Genomic DNA, 24,039 nt, shown 5'->3' on the forward strand with positions numbered 1-24,039 from the left:
GGAGCTGCCCCTAGTGGTCAGTGTGCTCCCACAGCTGGAGCGCCGCTCAGTTGACCACCAGGCGCCAGACACAGGGCTCACGGCTGGCTGCCACAGCCTGGAAACCACAGTGAAGCAGCAGCAGTGGGGCTGGGATGAGCAGCAGCTGCAGGCAGGAATGGTAGATGACAATGGACTGCCAGTTCCAGCCCAATCCCTGCAGGCTATGCTGAGGGACCCCACCAGTACACAAATCCGTGCACCAAACCTCTAGTTAAACAATAACAGTCCATTCCCTTCCTCTAAGCTCCTGACAACCACCATTCTACCTTCAGTCTCTATGAATCTGATGACTCTAGGTACCTCATATAAGTGGAACCATACAGTGTTTGTGCTCTGTGACCTTATTATGTCATTGAACATAATACCTTTAAGATTTATCTGTGTTGTAGCATGCGTCAGAATTTCTTTCCTTCTTAAGGCTGAAAGCTATCCCATTGTATGTATACACCACATGGTGCTTATCCACTCATCTGTCAGCGGACTCAGGGTTGTTTCCACCTCTTGGCTATTGTGAAAAATGCTGCCATGAACGTGAGTGTACAGATAGCTGTTTGGTCCCTGCTTTCATTGCTTTTGGGTTTATTCCCAGAAGTAAAAAGCTGCATCATATGGTAATCTATGTTTGAGTTTAAAATCTTAAATGTATTTTTAACCTTTGGGAGTAAAGAGGGACAAATTCATAAATTTTTATACACTGTTGAGAAAATAAAATCCACTCTAGTGGTGAATTTGAAAATGTCAGGTTTCGCTTATTCATAAACAATTCAAATAAATGAAACCAAGGTCCAGAGACAATTTCTATTTAACAAATTTGAATGAAAATATTCCTAGAATATACTACATTCTTCTCTTCCTTCTCTGTAACCTTTATTTGCTGTGCTGGCCCACCCACAGTCACTGTGAGTGCCCACTGTTCCATCTCTATGTGCTACAAGATGACCTTCTCGAAAGATGCTGAAGAGTCCACCCTGAATTACCTGCCTCCATGAACCGAGTCAGGCCATTGTGAATGTTAAATCTCCTCACTCAGGACTGGACACATACATGGTACAAGAGATGGTCTGCACCTTTATGGAGCTCCAGAAGAAAACCCAAATTACATTTTTTGAAGAAATCTCACTGCATTCCCAGTGCCTAGCATATGGTAGATAGTCAATAAGTCTTTACTAGAGTCTAATAAAATGATAGGACAAAGATCTCTCAAAATGTGAATCTTTCCGAATTCTGGGAGTTGATTTCAAACACTTCAATTCATAACAATTCAACAAATCCCTGCAATGTATTAAGTCCCTACAGTGTGCAAGGCTCTGTTGTAAACTCGACAAGGGATTCAAAAACAAATGAGTTCCTGGCTCCAGGATACAATCTAGCAGAGAAACGAAGACATACAAAAGGAAAAAAATAAGGCTCTACAATCTGTTGTTGTGATGGAAGTGAGGAATAAGCCAAGTGAGAACACAGAGAGTGGATTCTGCACAGCTGGGGTGGGTTTTAGACGTTTCAGAGATTAAGGTGGCGACTGGAAGAGACAAGGGTGGAGTAGGATCCCAGCAGATTGAAAAGATGATCAGATTCTCTTATGAGAGCTTGTTTTGATCTGAGAGTAATGGGGGGAAAGGGATATTAAATGTCTGAAAGTGACAAAGAATAGGGACGTGGTCCTGCAGCTACCTTAATGTTCTGCCCAGGACTGTCTGATCCCCCCTCTACTGTCAGGCCAAGTGTTCTCATTCCTACCAAACCAAGTTCTATATAATCATACACAGCCCAGTGTCCGCCTGTAGCCCCCTTATGCCACTTCCCTGCACCAACACGAATAGTCGACGCTGAGACTACGTGGTATTCTATGAACATACAAGCAAGAATCATGAATCCTGAAACTGGCAGGGGTTTCAACAGACCATCTATAATAATAAAAAGGTAATATGCTAATTAGACCAGATGTCATTCAGGATGTCCTTCTGGACACAGCCAGGGCCAGAGGGAAGCCCAGGTCCTGGATGCCAGAGTTAAGCTGGTGCTGGCAGCCAGGGGGAAGGAAGCCCTACTCTTGCCCGAATTTCATGCATCGGGCCTCTAGTTTTCTTATGAAAGATAAATTATAATTATCATGTCCCCTACACAGATGTGGCCACATAGCATGTGCTCCAAAGTACAAATAGTACTACCGGGCTCAAATAGTTCCAACTGACCTGATTAGACAGGGACATACAGATTCATCACTGCCCCTTGTCTCCTCTTCAGTGGGGACAGACTTGGGCCACCACTGCCTGAGTCAGGGTCTCTGCAGCTGACAATTGAAGGAACTCACCAGCCCTGCAAAACGAGGCACCACAGAGGCACCATCCTCCTATGCAAAGCACCAGACACTTGCTCATGTGCATCCCACAACACCAGCATCCCAAAACTGTAGAGAGGTCACTAGGTGCTCCAGCTCCTTTGTCACATCAAGAAATAAAAAATAAAAAAATAAATAAATAAATAAATAAAAGTACAAAGAAGTGGAAGATTGGGTCCCTGAATTGTTTGCTTCTAAACAAGAAAAGTTCTATTGGGACAGAATCCACAAATTACCTGAAAGATGTGGGAAATGTGTAGCTTGTGATGGACATCATTTTGAATAAAGCACTTTTGATGTTTCTCTTAGAAAAAAAAAAAGTTAATAAGATTTCCTATAAATAAAAAGTATTTAACAGAAAAAAAAAAAATCGGAGCTCCAGGAAGTCACGAACCTCCCCAAAGTCACGTGCTTACTTATGGGCAGAGGCAGAACTAGTCCAGAGGGTACACTTTTCCCTCCAGTAGCCTTCAAATCCATCCACAGAATCTTCAACAATAAAATAAACCTTCAATGAACCTGGATTGACCCTGCTAAGATCTTTCCTTTAACTTAGACTCTTCTCCATGATTCCCTATAGTCCTCATTCCGAATGCGTCTTATGCCCCTCCAGCTCCCTTCTGCTCTCTCTCTCTCAGACACTCCCTAAACTTAACTAAATTAAAACATTCTATCTAGATCAGTGGTTGGCAAGCTCAGTCAAAAGAGCGGCAAACCGCGGTTTGCCAACCACTGATCTAGATGCATTCAGGTTTTTTCTAGGCACTGGATCCTCTCCTTAAAATGATCAATCATCTGGATTATATGATTATGAGGGGCTGAACCATTAGCAGTTAAAACTGGGAGCTCAGGAGCAGACAGTCTGGTTCTGTAACTGATTTTATCTCAATCGCTGTGTGACCTTGAGACAGCCACTTAACCTCTCTGAGCCTTCATGTCTTCAGCTAGAAATGAGAATCATAACAGCAAGGACCTGGCAGAGCAGTCAGGAGAACTGAATGAGAGGAATGCAAAGCACACAGTGGGGCTCCTGAGCCTGCACTCTAAACCACTCACACATTGAATAGTCATCCTTGGGGTGTTATTCCTTCCTCTCCAATGAAAGGGCCTTGATTTCCTTAGCCCTCTCTGGTCCCCCCAAAATTCCCTCTGCTCTAGCAGACTCAGACATAGGGACCAGACCAACCATCCTAGAGCTCGGCTTACACCACTTCCAAGCTCAGTGCCTCTGACTGCCCGCCCACTGAAGTCCCACTTCTTGACCTGGCCCCCTCGGCCCCCTGCACCTACCCAACCTTTCAACTCTGCTTTCCAATGTAATCATCTCTCACCCTCCACGCCGGTTTTCAGAAAGAAAGAAAAGGACACCCCAAATAGCCTTCCAGGCCCAGCACACACTCAACTTCCCATCTCAGATCTCTTCCAGTTTGCCCTTTCTGTCATAGATCACAATCCTTCATATCCTTCAAGGCCCAACTCAAGTGCCTCCCTCTGCCAGAAGCCTTCTCTGACCAGACACACTATTCATATTCCAGGGCATGACCGCTCCTTCCTCGGAACTCCTAGTTTATTTCGTGTTGCGTTCTTTGGCATTGAATGAGTTAAATCCGTGTGGCTTAATTGTGATGATGGAGATTTTTTGTATGTGGATTGTATCAGGGTCGATATCCTGGTTGTGACATTGTCTATACGTTTGCAAGATGTTATACCACTGTGGGAAAGTGGGTAAAGGATATAGCAGACCTTTCTGTTGTATTTCTCACAACTGCATGTTAACTCTCAATTGTCTTACAATAAAAAGTTGAATTTAAAAGTTAATATGAATTTATAATGTATTCAGCACTCACTTTTGCCACACACCACACAAGACATTTTATCTATATAAGCCCCAATTTTCTCCTGATCTCAGATGTGATTATCCAATAGCCTATTCAGAGTCTTCACCTGAATAAACTAATAAGAATCTCAGAGTTAACACATCTAATACTGAGCTCCTGAGTGCCCCCTCCCCCATTCTCATCCCCAATGAATCTCCTCTCCATTCTTCTACTTGATCAGGCAAAAATCTTTAGGTCATCCCTGTCTTCTCTCTCTCAATCTCTCTCTCTCTCTCTCTCCCATATATATATGTGTGTGTGTGTGTGTGTGTGTGCGCGTGTACCCGCGCGCGCGCACACACACACACACACACACTCCACTGCCACTCCATCAGCAAACCTCAATAAATCCGCCTGCAATGCTGAGACCGGTTTGGCTCAGTGGATAGAGCGTCGGCCTGGGGACTGAAGGATCCCAGGTTCGATTCCAGTCAAGGGCATGTACCTTGGTTGCAGGCACATCCCTGGTGGGGAGTGTGCAAGAGGCGGCTGATCAATGGTTCTTTCTCATCGATGTTTCTAACTCTCTGTCCCTCTCTCTTCCTCTCTGTAAAGAATCAACAAAATATATATATATATTTTAAAAATCCACCTGCAAAATAGATCCAAAATCCAACCACTCCTCCCCACCTCCATGGCCACCATCTGGTCCCTGGCCACTGGCATCTCTCATCTATCAGTGTTTCCCAAACTTTTGACATATGTGTACCTCTTCTATAATTTTCATAATGCTGACTACCCCTCGTACTCATGAGAATGTAGAATTAGGAGCAGCTAAGCACGGTGCAGTGCATATCCCCAACAAACTACAGTGCAACACGTACCCCCACCAAACTCTTCCCGTACGCCTGGGGGTACGCGTACCACACTTTGGGAAACACTGATCTAGATTAACACAATAGCCTCCCCTCTACCTGACACTGCTTATCCCCCTTTCCTGCTTCTTTTATACATTTTCTTCAAATTAATATGCTTTGTCTCCCACCTCAAGCTTGGAAGCTCCATGAGGGCACAGAATTCTTCTGATTTGTTCAGTGCTAAATCCTGGAGCTCAGAACAGTGTCTGAAATATCATAGGCACTCAGTGGATACTTACGGAGTGAATAAAGAAGTTAGTGGACGATATTATGCCTTTCATATTTAAAAAGGCAATAACCTCTGAGGTCAACATTACTGTCTTTTTTTTTTTTTACAAGTAAGTAAAACAAATCTCAGAGAAAGTCAATGGGCCCTGCAGCTCATGAGAGTCATGCCTCATCCACCCAGCTCTACCTAAAATTAGTTTCGCAGGATCCATGTCTGGTGGATCATTTTGACTTTCAGTATTTGGACCTACTGCTTGGATATTGCAGGGTGCAATGAATACTTGCAGAATGAATGCAACTTTTAATCTATTTTTAAAAATGTAATTAACAACTTCAGTTACCATTTCTCACATATTAGTTGCATATAACTGGTAGCTTAGGTCTCACAACTTTCTTTTGTGAGGCAAGATGTGACTCCCAGATAATGACCCTCATTTTGTTTGGAAACAAGTTGAGGCTCGATTTCTGCTTCTCTTTGAGGTCGCACCCACTGAGCCATACTGCCCATAGCAAATTAGACCAACCCGTGCCCAGGATACACAGGAAGCTTGCCCTCTTTCTTGCCCATGCCCTGCAGCATCTCCCTAAGAGGTGTTTCTTATTGGGTTTCCCTAGCCTGGCAGAGGACAATTTTATAGCTGTCTTCTCTACACAAATGCTTCGTGTGTGTGTGTGTGTGTGTGTGTGTGTGTGTTTTCTTAGAACTGGCTCAGGACTGGATCAAATTAGGGAGAGTGTACTTGATTTGTCTCTGCCTGATAATTTATTGAGGCCATGAAGGTCCAATGTGATGTATGAGGCCCCTCTCAGACATCTGTTGTCTGCCGACCCCACTCATCACCCACCCCGAATAACGCGTAAACCACCTCACACACACACACACACACACACACACACACACGAAATCACTTTCTCTATGAAGACAAATGTGTTTTTCTGTGAGTGGGCAATGCTTTAGAACAAAAGCAAAAACAAAAAAGCATATTATAATCAAAAGCTGTCATCAGAAGCTCACAGGAAAACACTTCCCGCCTGCAGGTTGTTTGTTTGCAGAAGGAACGGACTCTCTTCCGAGCTCACAGTGGAGATATGGTGATACGTGCTACAGGCCAACCTGAAGCCATTAGCTCCTATCTGCATGTCTTAGTTCACTTAAATAAATATCCTTTAAAGAGAGATTTGCTAAACATCATATGAGGACACCAGAAGTGTTGTATTAGATGGCAGGCTTTACTGGCCCTAACTTCAAGAAAAGACATTCCATCTTGAATAACTCTCACCTTAGTCACTAGAAAACTGGCCCTGATCACACTTCAGAGATAAGGAAATATACCTTGGACTTTCTAACTCTGGATCTTACCCTCTTCTCCGGGACTCCTACCCACCCCACCTCTCTCCCAGAGCAGAACCAGCATGTTTCTGAAGTTCAAAGAAAGGAAAGGTGAAAACAAGAGTGGGGTAAGGGAGGAGGAAGACTCTGTAAGGTGATGAGGGCCAGGAAGAAGGAGGAGAGTGAAATAGCCTAGTACAGTGGTCGGCAAACTCATTAGTCAACAGAGCGGCAAACCGTGGCTCACGAGCCGCAGTTTGCTGACCACTGACTTAGTATATGTACCAGTACTTGGCACAAAATAAACACTCAGAAAATGTGGATCCCCCTCCCCTGATATCCATGCATATCCATGCATGCCCAACCCAATAACATTAGCAAAATGTTGAATTGTAAGTGTGTACAACCAGGATGGCCTTTGCCCCTGTGATCTGAGGGCCTCCAGAGGTTCCATAGAGAAGGCTCATGGGCAAAGTCAGAATCAGGGCTCTCCTCTGTCTCCCCCCTCCCCCCAGCCCATCCCTACACACACACACACACACACACACACACACACACCTGAAGATGATGAAAAAAAGTGACCCATTTCCAGATTCACTAATAAGACTTAGTTTTGTACTTTCACTTTAAATGAAATGGATGTTTCACACTTTCCAGTTTGGATCAAACACTTTTTAATTGGCCAGTCAGGATTAGGAAAAAAGAAATTCAGTACTTTTCTCTATTCATATCCTTCCCCCCGTTCTGCCAAGCAGTAATACTAACACTTAGCTCTACAGAGCACTCTGCCACGTGCAAGGCAGCATGCTACATGCCTGTATAGTACCACCCCATCTTGAAGACGAGGGCACTGAGATATGTGCCTAAAACCTGCCCAAAGGCAAGGAGGTGGCAGATGACAGATCCAGGACTTGAATCACCTTCAGGGTAACTCCAGAATTCCTGGAATTCGCCAGTGCAGGCAAGAAATCCAGCTCCTCCTCATTGGTCAGGTGGTTGCCTGGGGCCGTCCTAATTATAGGCAAGTAACCTGTGAAGTAACCTCTCTTTGTAGGTCTATTTAGCAGAGTTAAGGACAATGTGTTTTTATGATACCCTTAAAAAAGAGACTTTTGTGGTCCAGAACTGGAGTGAACTTTTTGAAAATCTAATATAGCCAATTAGTTTAGGCAAGTTTCTGACTCAAGCTAAACTTGAAAGAGAGAGGCCCTGTCAATCAACAGAAATTGATTGGGCACAACTAGGTGACCTATTTTTTTAATGCAGAGTTCTTCCTTCTGAAAGCTTTGAGGATATGATAACTAGGGGAGTATACATGGCATATGAAGCCCAGCTAAATGATATGAAGAAGCTTAGCTGGAGAAGAGGTGCCTCTTAAATCCCATCACCAGCGACCATCTGAGATCAAAGGAATGGATGCCTGCTGGACTCCGGGTTTGGTCTTTGGTCCTCTTTTTTCTATCTATCACTTCAACATAATGAAGATTCCAAAATCATTGTCTCCTGACTAAATCCTTTGTGTTTCATAATTCAGATCCAAGGGCCCACTGGTCACCTCCAGAGGGATGACCTTCAGATCTCATCACCTTCTTCCTACCCTTTCCAACTCCTGTGTCCCTGATCTCAGGGACTGGCACCACCCTCACCTAACTAATTTCCTAATCAGGTAGCTGTGCACCCAACTCCTCTTCTTCCTCACCCACCCCACACCCATACATCAAGACCTGCTATGGTGGAGACAGTATACCATGGCAGTTAATGAAGGGCATGAACCCTGGTGTCCAAGAAAGCTGAGCATGAATCCCATCTATCAGTTATCAGTTGTGTGACCTCAGGCAAGTAACATCATTACTTTCATACTAATTCCCCTCATCTGTGTAATGGGGACAATAAGGCTGCCCAGAGTTAATGCAGGCATTGAACTGGACAACATAAACATGGCCAAGTGTCTGCATTTTTAACTTTCCAAGCCCACTTTTCTGCCAGTTTAGGCCACTTGCTAAAATTAGGCCCTCCCCATTTCCCCCCTGACTATGACAATGGGCTCCTGGTGTCCCAGCCTCTAGATCTACTGCCCTCAAATCCCTTCCCCACAGCACAACTGAGGCAATCTTTGTACAGTCTAGTAGGACCTCATTAGCATGCATCAACATGTTTTGTCTTCCCAAACAAAGCAAATCCTTTATGTAATGATTGCATAGGGGTAGGTTAGTAATTGGTATTAGCCTTTTGTTGAACCTCTAAGAATCTGACAAAGGCACACACACACACACACACACACACACACACACAAAAAAAAAAAAAAAAAAAAAAAAAAAAAAAAACACACAAAAAAAAACCCTCTACTCATAAACTTATAAAATATTCAGAAATTCCAGGAGAAATACAGACCTCAGGTTCAAAGCCCCTGACTTGGCACATTCTTTGGCCTGACCTTTATCAACTTCATAGCTCTTCAGAAGCCTGTCTTCTAGACTGACTACCTGTCTCTGGGGATTCAAAATTTCAAACATGTTTTTAACTTGCATATTCAAGGTCCTCAAAATCTGGAAGAGAATTCAGCAGGAAGCTCAAGGCACTTTTCCCAGAAATAGATGGCACCTCTGAAGCGTTCTTAAAGAGATTAGCATACAATTATGATCAATTTACCTTAAATTCTCAGAAGTTTTTCAGCCCCAAAAGGTGATGGCTGAGAAATTAATTGTACACGGCCTTCTGAGGAGAGGCACCGTGGAGGTACAGGAAGCGCAGTTCTCAGATTTGTCCCTACGACTCTCCTTCCTCACCTTCCCTCCCTCAATATCAGATGGCAGAAAAACTAAGCTCTCTCAAAGTCTCCCACAAAAGCTTGGGGGCACCAGTCCAAGAAATTTAGGACTGTCCTCTCTACAATGCAACCAGGCAGAGATGCTGGTTACAGTGAGGTACATATCCTGAGGCTATCTCACTGGATATCAGCAGAGAAATACCCACAAAGCACAGGCACCTGCACCAGCCTGACGACCATTCCTACACCTGAGCATGCAAATGGTGCGAACCCTGTGCTTCATGTTCTAGGCCACTGATTTTAGCTGGTTTAAGGGGGGAAATGGGACATTTTTCTGATATGACCATAAAACCTTAATGTAACAAATAATATCAAAGTCAATGTTTAGAGTTTTGAAGAAACATTAAGACAAAAAAATGACCTGGAATTTTAACCAAATAAGGTAAGGGGAACCCTGAGTGGGGTGAAGCTGGGGAAAGGAACAACAGGAAGTAGGGATGCTAATGTCTGCAAAAGCTATTATACATCCAGACAAACTGATGGTTGGGCTCTTTCATTTCCAAAACTGACACTATTCCAACACAATCTCCCACTTCAGAGAAAGGAAGGGAAATCTTCCTTCCAATGTATGTGCTGAACTCAAAGAGCTGACAATGTTTGCTTCTGAAGGGGAGTCTGGTCATCCAGCTGTGGTATCACCCAACCTTCCCCCTCTACCATCTTCCTTCCCTTCAACCCAGTAAGTTGAAGGAAATAAGTCTTGTGGATTACATCAGGTTTCTCTTTAAAGGACATTTATGACCATGTTCATCCTGATCCTCGTGAGTATCATGGTGAGCACCTGGAAGGCCTGAATCTCCGACATCAAAGCCCGGGTCTTAGAGCAGGAATGGGAACATCAGCCCGAGGGCCATATTCAGGCCCATGGAATCACTTGGCCTGGCCCTGCCAAACCATCAAGGGTGTGTTAATTAAATGCTTGACCAAATATAGCAGCTACTTTTTAAGTTGATAATTTTGTTTGGCCCGCAAATAATGTTATAAATATCAAAATGGCCCTTAGAAGATAAAAGACTCCCCACCCCTGTCTTAGGAGATCCTTGTTCTTTTTCTCAGGAATGGAGAAGGAGAGACAGAGACAGAGACAGAGACAGAGACAGAGATAGAGATCAGTTGCCTTCTGTTATCACTCCCACTGAGAATCAAACCTACAACTGAGGTATGTATCCTGACCAGGAATTGAATCAGCAACCTTTCAGTGCACAGGACAACACTCCAACCAACTGAACCACTCCAGCTGGACAGAAAGGTGTTCTTAGGAGCTTAGAGCTAAGACACGAAGAATCACTAAGGGCTGTGTAGCTACTTCCACTTTGTAAGGCCTTCCCTATCAGGGGCATTCACATTCTGAAGTGTGCCTGTTCTGACAGGACAATTGCATAATAATGACTAGTGTTTTGTTTTTTCCTCTAAAGACCCAACTTGCCCCAAGGTAGGAATAATCATTTGTCTGGGTGTGTCTTGTCATGATAGTCATCATTGTCATCATCATAACAACAATAGCAACAATTACTATTACTCACAGTTATTATTTATTGGGTACTTACTATATGCCAAATACACAACAGTAACTCACTTTGCATATAACCCCTCATATTGTACAGGTGAGAAAACCAAATCTCATGGAGCATCGAGGTTGGTAATCTGGTTCTAAATGCCATGTCTCATCAACCACCTTTCACTGCCAATTCCATCCATTTTAGAATGAATGATCAGGAACAATCAGCTCATTTTGGGACAAACTTCTCTCATCAGAGGACCTGGCGTTCATTTCTTCAACAAGCATTTCTGCAATCACTATGTACCCATGCCTTCACTGTGTTTGCTCACATGATGTATGTAAGCCCCACCCTCAAGAACAGGACAAACTCTCCCAAAGTTAATGTCCTCCTGGAGGCCTCTAGGGTTTCTGCCACCCAGCCTTCTCTGCTGGCTCTACCCCTGGCCCTGCTGAACATCTTCCTTTCACATTTCAACAGATGAACTTGATATACAGTCAATCAATATGTGTATTAGAAAAAAACGACAAATCTCTGATGCTTTGAAATTATTCCATCCATCATTCCAAATCTTCTATAATACGTCCTCTTAAAAAATAGTAAATAAGAGACCCTTAAAAGTAGTTTTATAAGTAAGACATTTAAATATTGGAAAATAGGTTTAGAGGTTAGATTTCTTGTCTGTGGACACACAGCTGCTCATTTAGAGGGTTTAGGTCCAGATGACACACACACACAAAAAAAGAAAAAGTAGAAGTTAGTTTCTCTCAGTTCCACTATTTTCAGGACCTGGACTCCTTCTAACTCATCACTCTGTCATCCAAAGATGACACTCTTTGTCTTCGTGCTGTCAGATGATAACATTCCCATCCAGGAAGGAGAAAAAGGATAGAAAAAAAGAAGCCGCAAAGCTACCCAGTGTCAGTTCTGCTTACATCTCAATGGCCAGAATTTTCCATGGCCATACCTGGCTCTTAAGGAGACTGGGAAATATAGTCTTTATTGTAGCATCCATTTGTCAGCTAAACTTTCTGCTACTAAGGATAAGTTATTAATATATTGGGGAAGAGCTAACCATCTCTGTTGTGGCTGCTAAACAGTCAACTGAGATAGGAATTGTGATCTGAGGGACACTGGAGACTCTACTCCATCAACATCAGGTAGACTTTGGTGAGAAGACAAAGAAGGTAAAGGAGATCAAATATATGGTGCCAGAAGGAGGCTAGGCTTTGGAGGGTGAGCATACAACAGAGTATAGAGATTTTGTATTATAAAGTTGTACATTTGAAATTTATATAGTGTGATTAACCCAATAAATTTAGTAAAAATAAATAAATAAATAGGGGAAAAAGATCAGGCAGATTTTAATTCCTATTTTTATAGCTGTGACCATTGGTCCTCGCTTCTTCACTGCATGAAGAGACTTTTAAGTATGATGTTAGAACTTTCTATAACATTTCATTAGCTTTCAATTCAATAGCTAGGAACTATCTCTAAGCTAATTTGCATGGTCTTTGATACTTTTAAAATACACCTGCTAATTCTTTGATACTCCTTCCTTCAAAAGAGGGAGCCTAATTCCACTTACCTTGAGTGTGGGCTGTGTCGTTGCACACTTGAACCTGCTGTTGTCCAATCTGTGACATCTGAGACAAAGTCATAAAATGATCATTCATACTAGGAAAAGCCAAATCCTAAGTCATGAAGTCACACAGGCAGTCCTGTGGAGATGCCCTCGTGGGAGGAACAGAGGCCTCCAACCCAAAGATGCTCACTCTATGTGGGCATTTGAGTGAACTTGAAATTGAATTTCCCAGCCTTAGTCAAGCCCTCAGATGATTGCAGTCTCTGCAAATGTCTTAACTGCAACCTTTAGAAAGAATTTGGGCCAGACCAGCCATTGACACAACTCTTGAATTCCTGATCTACAAAAACTGTGAGATTAAAATGTTTTGTTTTTTATTTTGATTGCAAATCAGGAAGTTTGGGAATAATTTCTTACGCAGCAATATAGCAATACAGTGTAAATTCAGTGATCTTCTGGCTTGAGATTTCGAGGAGGCAGATATGACCATCTTGAAAGAGAAATGTTGTATTGCAAATGACTGTGTCCTAGCTCATCACTGCTTTTTAATTATATAGAGCAGCGGTTGGATGAGATGCCCTGGATACCACTGTGAAGAGGAAAGCCCCGTAAACCCTCCTGCTAGAAAATATTGCTCACATCACATCCCTGAGTAGTCCCAGGAAACAGTTGAACCTGCTGTTGGCCAATTACCACCAGGAGAAACCGTCCAGTATCAATGAAGCCAACATCAAAATAATGAATTTTGGCAAACTCTCTTCAGCAACCAGATGGAGAATGCTGAACAATTCTACTCAATGGGTTCACTTATTTAGTTATCTGGGGAAGCACTGTGAGACTTAATTGCCTTAGATCTATTAGGATGCACGTCTGTTGAAAGTGAAAAGATCCACAGGAATAATCTCAAAGTCATTGTATGATAGAAGTGAATGGTTTGTAACTCCTATTCCTCAGATATTCCAAGTTCAAGGTCATGCTTTATGATAGATGCACATTCTTACATTTTCATTCAAGGTATCACTTCTTCCTTCTGCCTCAAGCAGAGCTCTTAGGAATAGAAACCAGAGAAATATTCTACAGTGTACTTAGAAACATCTGATGGGAAGGCTTTGTAGACCACAATCTACCCTCATCTCTGCATCTGCAGAGTCTAAGATTAGCACCTCGTCCTTCACTAACAATCACCACTATCATAAGCCACTACTACTAGTGGAAATAGGTATTTTTTTAAAATCCTCAGAAAATTGAGGGTGAGAATAGTTGAAAGCCTCCAATATCTCTGAAATAAAAATTCTTATATATTGGGTATTTTTATTATGGACCATGGGAACCTATTTGTAATACTGATGAGAAGACTATTATTCTAATGGGACACAATAAGGCTATTATTGGAATAATGAAATTCCTATTACCATCTTGCCCCAACCAATTGAAAGCTTGGAGCTAAATTTAATGCTTACCCACATGCATTAGTGCTAAGGGCTGTCATATTTTTTTCTTTCTCTTTCTATGTGGGCTTTTTATTTCCTCTTCCTCTTCTGACAGCCTTCGCACTTCATTACTCTTCCCTATCACACAATGTCTCAATCACTTTTGGAAACAGGTAGCATAGAGATTATAAATGAATAAAACAAAAGCCGCAGGGGCGGGCAGTACTCAGGTTTCCTTCTTGGCTGTGGCTATCAAAACACATTTTCAGAACAAGATGCAGAAAATCACAAGGAGAGGTAGACAAATGACCCTTTTAAGGACTGGGCCCTTGGAAGCAGCCACCATCAGAGGAATCTCTGGCTGCCCTAACAAAGCTTCACAGTGCTCCACAAAACACTCCTCTTTCAAGTCTCAAAGGCAGATCAAGCCTCCAAGAGGAAGTACCCACAGAGATAAAAGAGCCCCATGGTAAGGCTAATTCCAGGCTTGGGAGCAGAGCTATCTACCTGGCAGTTTTACCCTCGTATTGCCTCCTCTGGAGGAATGAACTTGGAGCCATCAACTTTCTTAAATAAGGTTTATGAGCTTCTCTTCCTATGACAGTAATGTTTCTGTCTCCATAAAAGGAAGGAAGTGTCTCAAAAAAGGCAAGTAGGGTATGCCTCCAGGATGTTTAAATCAACCAGCAAAAGTAAGGGGTGGGGGGAAGCTTATTTATAAGAAAGCATATGAGGGACCAGATGGGTGGAGGTAAGGAGGGGCCGTTCAGAATGCATGGCATGGGAGCCAGCCCCCTTCTACATGAACTCATGCCCACCACCAGCCCTTTCCAGGCTGCAGGGCACCTCTGCTCTGGGTGAGGAGCATGCTGAGCTCACACGGAGCTTTAAAAATATCTCTCCGCCCACTGGAAGTTTGATTCATCAGCCAAGTTCTCAGCCACGTGTCACAGTGGTGGCAGTGGATCTGTGTGGTGTGACATGAGGGTGCAGGGAAGGCACAAGAGGTCTTATCTAGCAGGGAGGGGGATTCAGAGCATAAAAGTTACAGGGCATGAGCTCTGACGACAGGTGGCAGTTTGCATCCCAGTTCCAACGCGTGCTAGTGACGCTACTAGGTGATTTAATGTCCCCGTTTTCCACATTTGCAAAAATAGGGTTAATAATAGTACTGTATCATAGGTTATTAAAAAGGATTAAATTAGTTAATTCATATAATGCACATTGAACAGTTCCTAGGACACAGTAAGGACTCAGTGGTGATGATGCTGATGATCATGATCATGACCACAATGACAATGTTGAAACTTAAAAGATGAATACGTGTTTCCCAGGTAGACAGATTGTTCCCGGCAGAAGCTGTACAACCAAAGAACTGAACAAAATATATACAGCATATGTTTTCAGGCCAGCACAATAGTCAGTACAAGACTGTAATTGTGGGGAGAAGGGACATGCACATGGTAGCCCCCTGTCACCCTGGCTCTTGGCCTGGGGACAATTTCCCAGCGACAGTTCATACTTTGGGGAGCTAAGGGGGCTAGAATCTGTGGGGTAAGGCAGCCTGGAGAAGAAAACAGTGAAGAAGCCTGAGTGTGGGCTCCCCATAAATACTTGGCTGAAGGCTGGGCTACATTTATGCAAACTGAGATTAAACCAGATTACCAGGAAGCAGTTGCTATGAGTTTGAGAAGAGAAAACAGATACTAGAATGTAAACCCCACTAGAAGGTGTCTGAAAAATCTCATTAACATCCCACAAGCATCCAGCTGAGACACCAGGAAGATCACATTGTAAGACTAAGGAACCACTCTAAAGGCCTACTTTAAACCCACCCTAACCAAACAAACATCAAGCCCTGACCAGGTCCAGGAGGAAGGCGGAGATTGGGGGCTGAGTCTCTACTAGTTAGAGGTGCTCAGGAGCCACCTTGGGATTTCCACAGACATACCCTAACAGAGCATAAAGCCAAACCCACACATTGAAGGTGGTCAGCTAGTAATTGAACAAAGAGCAAAAGCAACCCTCTTCAGAGAAAGATAATAGAACACAGAGTCTCTATAACATAGTATTCATCATGTGCAGTAAACAGTCAAATGTTAGTAGACCTGCAAGGATATTTTTTTAATTGACCATAATCTAAATTTAAAAAAAAAAAGACAACAGAAACCAACCACAAGCCTAGATATTGGATTTAGTACATGAAGACATTTAAGAGCTATTATGAATATAGGCAAATATGTCCAAAGAATTTTTAAACACTGTTTAAATGAGTAAACAAATAGTGTTTCATTAGAGAAATGGAAACTATGAAAGAACCAAGTTAAAAATTCTAGAACTGAAAAAATTGTGTATGTGTGTGTGACGTGTTGAGAGAAGGTAGAGAGGAAGAAAACAGATGCTTCCCCCTACCTATTGTCTCTCCACCAAAATAAACTGATATCCACATCTATCTTGGCTAAGGGGCTACCATTTAGAAAAACAAAAAGGACAGGGAACCTCATGCTTTGAATAAAGCAAATCAGTAATTGATGACAAAATCTAAACAGCAAACACTGCAATATTAATAATTAAATCCAAAACCCCTGTGGATTTGAAATGTTTTTAACAGTTAAAATAAATATTAAATATGTATCAATATATATTTATGTGCTTGTAAGACAAAAAGTTATAAGCAGAGGGATAACCTCATCAAGTATATAATGGGGAGGCATCCCTCCACTGAAATGGAACTGAACTGACACAGGGCGATGTCATGGATGAGGTACAAGATGTACTCCCCATGACTGCAGTGTCTAAGATGTGAGGACATGGCCACAGAAAATGGGAATGTGCTCAGAGACGAAGGAACACGTATAAGTTGATCTGCAGGACTTTGCCACTTATAGATGGGAAGTAGGAGAAAAAGAAGAATTGGAGATGATTCCCAAACTACCACTGAGGCTGACTGAGTATAATCTACACCAGTGGTGGGCAAACTGTGGCTCTCAAGCCACATGCGGCTCCTTGGCCCCTAGAGTTTTTAGCAAAGACCAGCTTAGGAGTACCCTAATTAAGTCAAATAACCATGTGCCTACCTATATAGTTTAAGTTTAAAAAATTGGGCTCTCAAAAGAAATTTCAATCATTGTACTGTTGATATTTCGCTCTGTTGACTAATGAGTTTGCTGATCTCTGATCTACACTAATAAAAGAGAAAGGTGCAAATTTACTGTACCTCCAAATTAACCCACCAGCCAATTAGGAGTATGCAAATTATCCCAACAAAATGGTGGATTAATTTGCATACACAGGCACCTAGCAAAGACTGAGGACTGAAGACTGAAGGCTCCCCTACAGCTGGAGCCAAAACTGAAGGCTGAAGGCTTGGCTCCTCTGTGGCCTGGGTCCTGGGTGCCGGAGGAAAACCAGTGCCGGCAGCCAGGGGAAGGAAAATCTATTGCACACATCTTCAGGCAAAGGGCCTCTAGTGTGATATAATTTCCTGTGGGAAATTCCACAGGAGGAGCAGTTTGGGAGAACAACAGAAATCCATAGGGCTCTGGATCTTTGGAGTTTAAGAAAGGTGTGGGACATCTACACAGGACTATAGTTAGCAAGTGTAAAATTCAGGAGGGCTCTGGCCAGTGCGGCTCAGCTGGTTGAAGCATCAGCCTGTACAACAGAATGTGGTGGGTTCAATTCCTGGTCAAAGCACATGCCCAGATTGTGAGTTTCATTCTCAGTGGGGGCAGATGCTAGAGGAAGTGATGACTATTTCTCTCTCACATCTCTCTTTCTCTCTTTTGCGCTCTCTCTCTCCTCTCTCTTTCTCTCTCTCTCTCTCTCTCTCTCTCTCTCTCTCTCTTTTCCCCTTCTCTCTTTGAGGTTAAATAAATAAATAAATAAATAAATAAATAAATAAATAAAATTCAGGAGGGAGGGAGAAAGTGAAGATACAGATCCTGAGGTGGTCAGCATGTAGACGCCCATGGGGAGGACAAGAGAAACTAACTCTAGGAGACAGCAGTGTGTAAGGGGTTGGCAGGAGGTGAGGGGCACACAAGGAGCAGTGGAAATAACAGGCAGAAAAGAGGTAGGAGGAGAGCCAGCTAGTGACATGATGCCAAGGCAGTGACCACTTCAAAGCCAAAAGTGTGACAAGCACTGCCAGATGCTGCAGAAAGAATAAGTACTGAGTGTCCACCAGAAGAGGCAAAGGTGGGTCACTGAGGAGAGTGGCTGTATGGACTGGAGCAGTCCCATTAAAGTGGAAGGATAACAGAGTGATCCATGCACTCCCAAAACTGAAATGAAAATACTCCCAAGTTATATGTGTGAGCACATTACCAGAAATAGTAATTTTAAGACATGTCCACATGTCAGAGCCTGAGGAGAACTTCCACTAATTCCCCACTAATTCCAACACTGATGAAACTGGGGAAACACAACTTCCATCCCGAGAACCACAGCAGCCCACCACCACTATTTGTTCTTGCCAGGAACCCAGAGGCTACAGTGGCCGCCAAAGCAAGCAACTGTTTCCATGGTGATCTATTCCCCAACCCAACCCACCTCGGCAGCACCCCTTTTCTAAGCTCTGTTAGAAAACACACCTCTGGGAGTAAGCAGAGCAGGGGTTGGTGCGCCATCCTGGATCACTGGCAGGACAGATGAGAACCGGAATGCACCTGGGCTCACTGGCTGCTGTGCTCCCGTGTGAGCAGGAAGGAGAGCAGGAGAGGGAAGGACAAAGGGCTATATAATTCTGTGGCACATACAACTGAATGTGCCATCAAGATCCCGCTTCTGCCCTGCAGCCCTGCATGAGACAGATGAATGTCTTCTAGAAACGGGACTCTCTAGTCTGGGGCTGGAAAGGCGAAAATTTTCTCAGATCTGGGCAAAGTGAAGATAGAATAGAGAAGGCTAAAGAATCATTACAAACCTTGCTTGCTCACAGTCACTGGCCCTACAAAGAACAATAATGGCTGAATCACAAAGCAGAACAGAAAAGAGCAAAAGGGAAAGTGAAGAACGACTGAAAATCTAGCATTAAAATGAGAGGCATTCCTGAAGAACACACAAAAATAATGACCATCAAAGATGTGAAAGCAAACGAACCTAAGCTCAAAGGAAGATTCGAGACAATAATCGAAAGGGTTGACACTGTTACTGACAAAAATAATGTGAAATACCTACACCCAGCTGCTATGAGGAAGCCCTGAGGAGAGCACACCCTAAGCACAGCTGCCACAGAAGGCGGACGCTGGGTTAGATACTGATCGCCCCAAACTGGAAACCCAAATACCCATCCTCAGTAGAATGGACATAGAAGCTGAGTTAGAGTATCAATAATGGAATACCATATATAAATGAAAATGAATGAACCTCTGATAGAGGCAATTTTAGTTTAAGATTAAGATAGCATCACTAGATTATTCAATAAATAGCATTTCAAAAACTATTTTCTTATTATAATTCATATGTCTAATAAAACTTCATATGACATCTGTAGAAGTGCAAGATACTGCTAATGAATATACATGAACTACCTGGGTATACTGCAAACTATTTGGGGACAGGCAATGAACAGTATACCTATTTTATTTCTTCCTCTATCCAGAAAGCATTTGGGTAAGCATTCCTGCAAGGAATGAATGAATAGGAATGAACAAAGGAATGAATGAATGACTGTCTCAATTGATTCATCGTGGCTGAGTTTGCTTGTTGGGTGATTCTTAACTCCAGCCTGGCCAACTTGCAGCAGCTTTGCACTATTTCCTCCTGAGTTTTGTGTAAAGAGAAGAAACAGAAACTTCCCAGAGTGAATGGCAGCATGGAGAGAGGCTTTTGTCCTGCCTGTTCTCCATGGGGACCCACCCAGGGACTGGGCACTTTTGACCTTTACCTTGAAGGAAAGGGGCATTCTGTTCCTGGTGATAAACACCAACCAATATATCCCCGTGGTGATCCTGAAGCAGGAGGCTGCAGGATGAGGAGGGGGATGGGGAGCAGAAAGTGAGGGTGGTACCCAACTACTGTCTGCACCAGAGTTAGCCAGACCACAAAGGATGTTCCACTGTCCCCCGGTGTCCAACACATCAAGTGGCTGTGCGACACCGTGAGATCTCTGAGGATAAATGAGTGGCCTCAAACAGCAGGACCGAGGACAGCTTGACAGGAGGCCGCCCCAAGAGAACAGCAAGCAGCCAAAGGCTCGGAAACCTCTGCTCCCGAAGCACCGGCGGCAGTCACCCGAACCGGTTCTTCCCAGCTGATTTGCAGACCCTGCTCCCTGCTCTAAACTCAGTGCATATCTGCACAGCCCTGCCGAGCCCCAGGATGCTCGTAAGAAAGCATGAGTAGTCATAACTCAGGGGTCACCTTGGCAGAAAACAAAGAAGTAGAAGAAATCTTCCATCAGAAAATGCATGGATTACCTCCTAAAGGACAAAGGCAACACGTTCACCAGGGCCCTCAGGTCCTGAAGTGCAGCTTCCTTCCACCAGGGCTTCACTCCTGAGCCCGCCCATCTCGCTTTTCTTCTCTTTTCTTTTTCTTTCCTTTCCTTTTCTCACCCCCCCCCCCCCCCCCCATTGATTTCAGCGAGGAAAGGAGAGGGAGATAGAGACAGAAACATCTTTGATGAGGAAGAGTCATTGATCAGCTGCCTCCTGCATGCCCCACACTGGGGATTGAGCATGCAACCAGGAATCGAACTGTGAGCTCCTGGTTCATAGGTCAATGCTCAACCACTGAGCCATGCCGGCTGGGCAGAGGCACCTTTCAGCCCTGCCCAGCTGCCTGGGCCTGGGTGAAACAGCTGGTGAACGCTGATGTTTGTCCAAGAACATGCAGGGTGCTGCGCCAGGTGCTCAGAGCAGGGAACCGGGCTGAATTCTCACCAGCCACCCTCTTAAAAGGCTGCACCCAGAGGTGGCCCAGATTTACCAGAGAAACACCTTGCTCTGAGACGTGTTGGAGAAATCATCTCCTGGCTACTCTCGGCAAGGTTGGGTGGCAGACGGGAAGAGGAAGGGAAGTGGAAAGCGGGATCTGCGACAGCCACAGGGGATCTTCAAACTTCATGTGGTTAGTCATCTCGCATCTTTGAGTGTTGCCAGTTCTTGGCCTCTGTTCAAGAAAACCCACTCGGGGGGCTCCTGCGAACTGACAAACCCAGAAGGCCTACACAAACACACGTGCAAACCGGCCAGATCAATGCACCACCTGCCCTCGTCTCCACTGGGGGCCGATTCCGCGGGGTGTGGGGGAGCTTGAGCCTCACCTCACCTGCCCAACGAGGCCAAAAATAATGAAGGATGGGCTCACGTCACAGGCAGTTAGGGCTCTCTGGTATGCGTCTGTGTCCGCATCTGACTGCTCTCTGGCCAACTGAAGGCCAGTAGAGCTGAGGGTCCTGTCCTCTCGGGCCACCAGTCTGTCCAGACCACAGTGAGCAGCTGCTGCCCTAAGGGGCCTGGCCTTGCCCACTCGCTCTGACATCCCAGCTTCCTCTGGACCCAGCCCGCCCACCTCTGCCACTCCACTGCCCGCTCGTACAAATAAGCAAGCCTTTAGGGAAGCATGCCAACAAAATAAACAAGGGCAGGGGAAGTGATCACATGGCCCTACCCATCTGCTGCAGATCATGAAGCGAGTGTGGCTTCCCTGGCCCAGCTCTGACTCTTCCCACCTTCCCCGGTGAAAGAGGAGCGCAGAGAAGGCACGCTGGCTCGGACCATTACACTTAAAAGCGGAGATGGGGACCATCTGGGGTACTTTCCGCTTCTCTCTTTTAGAAAATAAATTAGTAGACTCCGTGTTTTAAAATGTGTTACAAGGAACACAGCATTCCAAAACACTAGGGGGAAAAACGATCCTGGTTTGGCCTCAGCAGATATGGCACCTAGGCAAACATCTGGCTGACTCAACCTAATTCTCTATTCCAGAAAAAAAAAAATCCTTCTATCTCGTTTTAATTTTCTTTTTATTGGGGGTTGGTTCACCAATGGGGACACAACAGGGCAGTGTCCCAGGACAAAGCCAGTCTCTGCGTTCTCGGTTTTTTTCCCCATCCCTCATTCTGCCCTGAATACTCAGGCCTGAACTGTGTTACGAAGGGACAGCGGCAATAAAAATTATTGCTGTCCACCTCGACGCAGCTTCCAGACAATTTCTCATCCGGGCAGGATTCGAAGCACATGGCCACACGTCAAGAGACAGCCATTAGCCAGGCTGAAACCCTCCCCCACAGCTGGGCCCCGGCATAAAAGACAGCACGGGAACAGGACGACACCATGTGTGACAGAGATTCCATAAACTGGAAGATTCACTTGGGGAGCGGAAGGCTCTCCTCCCAGTCAGTATCCAAGGAAACGGAACGATCCCCCATCGATCTTTCAGGCCTCGAGGTCCATCCCGCACAAAGAAGTCCTTTGGGCAGAATTTACCTCTGAACTCTTTCCCATCAACCACGGTCAGACGGTGGTTGGCCCTTTCACCGGAGATGCACAATAGCCCCACAAGCCTCTTCGGATGGCTACGTTCCCAGACGGGGCGGGCTCCTTACCATCGAGCTCCTCCACAGAGATGTTAGCAAGCTGCTCGCTGTCGCTGCCAGCAGAGAGGGACCGGTTGAGGTAATTCCCCTTGTACAACAGGCCGGCGGTCACATGGTGGAAAGGCATCTTCTCCCTGTGCGCGGGAGAAGGGGGGGCGAGAGAGAAAGACATCGTCAGCCACTCCTCCTGCCCGGCCTCAAAGGACCACCCGGGGGTTCCCCTGGCTGGTGTTATCTTTTCATGAATAACGTATCTAGAGGGGAAGTCAGAAAACTTTGGGGTGCCCATGGCTGAACAATCCACACGGGGCCTCAAGTTCTAGCCCTTCCTCCACTGTATGTCTGTCTTGCATCGTTGTTCCCACGGAATAATGAATTTGAGGCGTGCTGTCCCTGCAGACTGTGGGACACCATGTCATCGCCAAGCTGTCTCCGTGCAAACAGGAACGCCCTCTGCTCCTCTCCCTCGCCTGGCAGCCTCGTTCTCGGTTCTCACAAGAAAGGACAGTGCACCCCAGAAATGTCGGGCTGCCCAGGTACCGGATGTCTTGGCTGTGACCTTGCAGAGGCCCACGTGTTTCACTTTCCCCAGGCAAAGCAGGCATTCCGCTCACACAGCACTCCGAGCAGGGGGGGCACACACGGTTCCACGTGAATATGCAAACCAATCTGTGCCCCTGAGGAGCGCCCCCAAGCCCGACTCAAACCCACCCTACTATAAAGGTGAGTGACATCTCAAAGTGTCCCAGGACTGAGCAGCTTCCAGCCCTCTTTGGGAAATTAACTCACGCATCCCTCTACCCCCAACTAACAAACCCACCAGCTGCTCTGCCCAGATGGCCACCACTGGGCCTCAGCGGTCCCCACAGGGCAAGGCAGGCCAGAGGCTTCAGGCTAAGGGGAAGGGGTGTGGTGAGAAGAATGAAAGGGCGGGGACAAAGGATAAAGAGGAAAGGCACTTAGAAAGATGGGCCCTCCCGGGCAGAAAGGGCCTGCCTGGTGCTGTTACAGGGAGGGAGCCACTGAGCATGTCAGGTTCTGCTTCCCCATCTATAGAAAGGACTAAGAGGACTAATACGCCAGTGAGTGGAAGTAGGGAACAGGGAGGGAGTACAGGGAGCCAATACAGAGTGTGGGTAAAGAACACCTTAGCAGGGCTCCAGAAGGAGGACTGGACAGGTTGGAAGGAGTCATCTCTCCGTCCTGGGAGCACCAAGCAAGGATGAGGGCCTCCCTGCCAGGGCTCAGAGGGAGAGGAATGGCCCCTTGCTCTCCCCCACTCAGCTATCAGTCCGCATGTAAGTCACTTGTAGAGACCTGTCCGGCACTAACGTTTGTGTCTATAGGATAAGCCGGAGTGGCTGGAGCAGCCCCGGTGGCCACTGCTGAGCAACGAGGTATAAATTGCAGGAAGACAGCCAATGGGCCAGTCTCTGAGAACAATAGCTCAGGACAGCCAAACCTCACTGAGCCTCAAACCC

At 45.1% G+C, this 24,039-nt stretch overlaps 1 protein-coding gene across 3 annotated transcripts in view; it reads right to left on the reverse strand.

Annotated features, from left to right (window-relative positions):
- The window catches only part of CALN1 (calneuron 1), a 409,706-nt gene that overhangs the window by 250,040 nt on the left and 135,627 nt on the right, over nucleotides 1-24,039 (reverse strand). For all 3 annotated transcript variants that reach the window (XM_045571227.1, XM_036410358.2, XM_036410359.2), the window contains one exon: nucleotides 22,568-22,692. In XM_045571227.1, the coding sequence (XP_045427183.1) occupies nucleotides 22,568-22,692 (125 nt within the window). The remainder of the gene's footprint in view (nucleotides 1-22,567; nucleotides 22,693-24,039) is intronic.

The sequence above is a fragment of the Pipistrellus kuhlii genome, unplaced genomic scaffold (assembly GCF_014108245.1).
Source record: "Pipistrellus kuhlii isolate mPipKuh1 unplaced genomic scaffold, mPipKuh1.p scaffold_m20_p_4, whole genome shotgun sequence".
NCBI lineage: Eukaryota > Metazoa > Chordata > Mammalia > Chiroptera > Vespertilionidae > Pipistrellus > Pipistrellus kuhlii.